Here is a 3165-nt window from a genome sequence, read left to right on the forward strand (position 1 = left end):
TATAATCTTTTTAGGAAACTAAAGAAACTACTTATTCTGCAAAATTATCATTATGTAATTCTCATGTAGAAATACAGAGGTTGGATCTCAGAGTCCCATCAGGCTTTTGAAGGTAAAAAAAGGAAGTAATTTTCACTTAACATAAATATGATTTTCCTTTCATGTAAGAACCATATGAATAAAAAGTAACTTTTAGTAACACATTTTGTGATTATCTTTGGTAATTAACTCCTATCACAGCACTTCATTATCACAAATTATTGTCTTCTTTGGCTGACTGATGTATAAACCTAAAGTAATTTACTATATTTTTTTATTGAATATGCATAATAATTTCCTATATTTGTCTTCCTCTAATTGATTGTGTAGATAATAAAATTTATAGAGCAGGGCCCAGCCTTATTTTTTTCAGCAGAAATATAGTTCTCTTTGAATACCTGATGTGGTCTGAATAGGGCCAGAGGCATTATTCTATAATTATATTGCTCCACAAAAGTGCATAAATAAATAAATCAATTAATTATCAAAATTTTTCCTTGTTCTCCAATGGCAATTGCAATTTTTACTCATAAAGTACTTAGGTGTGAAATTCATAGAAGCAATTTTTTGTTGCATTGCAACAGAGATGTATCCCGCAGTGACTACAGATTGATATTGGGCGTGATTCAATCCCTTTCTTGGAGCATACCTCACACCTTCCTTTTTTCCCTATGAATTTTGGCCAGTGAATGCCAGTGTTGCTGAGCCTAACAGATGGAGGTATACTGTAGTCAGTTTTTCTACGCTTGGGGGCTCCTCTAGAAGAACGTTCCTTTGAATATGTTAGAAGTCCTTGGGCTAGGTCTCTTCGAAAGTCTAGGAGTGGAAGAGATCCATGACTTTCCTTGTACACAACATAAGCATTGACGATGCACATATCTAGAAGACCCCAAAAGATTCTGTGCCACCATTTCATGCTCTTCCTGTTTGTACCGTAAAGTTGTCGAAGCATATCATGCTTATCTACACCACCCATGTTGTCATTATAGTCCTTCACTACTTGTGGGCAAGGGACTATTGCCTTCTTTCCGTCTTTTTCTGTCCTCTTCACAGTTGTGGCTTTAATTCTACGGTAGTTGGATGCCATGAGTACTGCTTTCTTGTCCATCCATTTATAAAGAGTTAGGCCATTGGGTGTGGACCTATAATCAAACTGTCCTCTTTTTAGTTCCTTGTCACCTGCCAGGATAGGAAAATCCTTTCTTGTCTGTCTCACAGTTCCACAGGCTTGAATCTTGAGGCCCTGCAAGACTTCCAGGAGGGGAAAAGAGAAAAAGTAATTATCAAAGAAAAGTTTGTGGTTTTTGTTATGGAGATGTTTAGTCAGTTTGGGAACTATCTCTCCACCTAATCCAAATTCTTTCCTCATGTTAGGATCATTATTTTCTCCTTTTCCAGTGTATATATCAAACTTGAAAACATAGCCAGCATTATCAGCAAGACACCACACTTTATATCCCCTCTTGATGGGCTTCATGGGGTTATACTGTTTCAAAGAGGATCTCCCTTTGAAGCGAATCATTGATTCATCAACACTGATATGCTCTCCAGTAGATCTGATATTTTCAAATTTTTATTCAGGCTTTCAACCAGTGGTCTTAGTTTGTAAAGTTTGTCCTTTTTCTTGGGGTCTATCTTTTGGTTGTCATTCAGGTGTAGGTTACTAAGAATTTTGCAAAATCTGTCACGTGACATTGCTTCTTGAATAGGTCTAACTCCCAGGTCCTCTCCTGTGGCCCAAAAATTTCGCAGAGATGGCAGTTTGTGGTAGCTCATCATTATGTTAATTCCAAAAAAAAAACATGGAGCTCATCTTCTGTCAAAGTTATTGCTTTGCCTTTTTGAACACTGTAAAGGTTTGACTGGTAAACAACTGAACTGATAATTTCTTCATCAAAAAATTCTAGAAAGGCATGAAGGGCAGAGGAATAAACACTCTCATTCTTTGAATATGGTTGAAATTGTACATTTTGAGCTGCTTCTGATTTCTTTCTCCACCGTCTTCTTGTTTGATAGCCTTGGGTACTAGTAGAAGGAAGTTCTTCTTCACTGAAAGTTGGGAGTTCTTGACCATTTGCGCTTGTAGACAATCCTTCCTGATCAGGGTGTTCCTGGTTTGTGGCCACACCTCCTTTGCATTGGGCTGCATCACTTTCACTATCAGCTGTAGCATATGGCTCAGATGTTAGACAGATGGACCTGGGTTGGTCAGGGTAATCTACAAATTCTCCGTCTTCATCCTCTTCTACTTCTGTGTCTGTGTCATAATCTGAGGGAAGGTCCTCCAAAACCTCCAGTATACGCTTTTCATCTAGTCGTTGCCTTCCAGCCATGTTGGTGTCTGAAATACAAATAATTATACTCACACACACACACACACACACACACACACACACACACACACACACACACACACACACACACACACACACACACACACACACACACACTGCAAGCTATACATGTATTTTATAGCTAAGTAATGTACTATGTCTACTGCATGTTGTATCATACTCAATACAAGAGTTACCCCTATAAAGTATTTTTTTTTTACGACACAGGGAGCCTACTCGTGTTTTCTATATCACAATGTATGGGTAACTATACTGAAACACCATCCAAAGGAAAAACAATGGGTAAGGGAAGAAAGTAGCATAAAAAACATTCAATAATTTTTAGATAACATTTTGGCACTGTCAGGTAATAATTTGACACTGGTAAAAGATTCTTTGGCACTCACCATTCTCAATTATTACTCAAAACACATGAAAATAGGCTAGGTACCAATACGCGATTTCCTACGTTCGTAATTTATAATCCTTTCGCAGTTTCGAATTCTACATATTACCCTAAATGACAACTGGCTTCCTGTCGGGAATTGAGATACCCATCTATGTTTTCAACTGCAGAACAGAAGCTAACATGTATATGCATAGTTTTGTACGTTCTGTGTGTTCCTGACACACTAAAGATAAAACTGGCAAAGTATCACGATGTAACTCACCATTGCATTAGTAGAGGAGGGACTAAAAGTGAGGAGAAATGGAGGCGTGATCACTTCCCAGAAAAGGTCGTCTGCTTGCGTTATTGTGCGCCACCATGTTGCTGAAGTTGCCGGATTCGCAT

The 3165-nt window shown here is 38.1% G+C and overlaps 1 protein-coding gene across 1 annotated transcript; it reads right to left on the minus strand.

The window, feature by feature from the left end:
- Positions 1-577: 577 nt before the first annotated feature.
- Positions 578-1516, minus strand: LOC123505397 (piggyBac transposable element-derived protein 3-like). Its single transcript, XM_045256616.1, has one exon. It carries the CDS (start codon positions 1514-1516, stop codon positions 578-580), a length of 939 nt encoding a protein of 312 aa, XP_045112551.1.
- Positions 1517-3165: the final 1649 nt, after the last annotated feature.

The sequence above is a fragment of the Portunus trituberculatus genome, chromosome 18, assembly GCF_017591435.1.
Source record: "Portunus trituberculatus isolate SZX2019 chromosome 18, ASM1759143v1, whole genome shotgun sequence".
Taxonomy (NCBI): Eukaryota; Metazoa; Arthropoda; class Malacostraca; order Decapoda; family Portunidae; genus Portunus; species Portunus trituberculatus.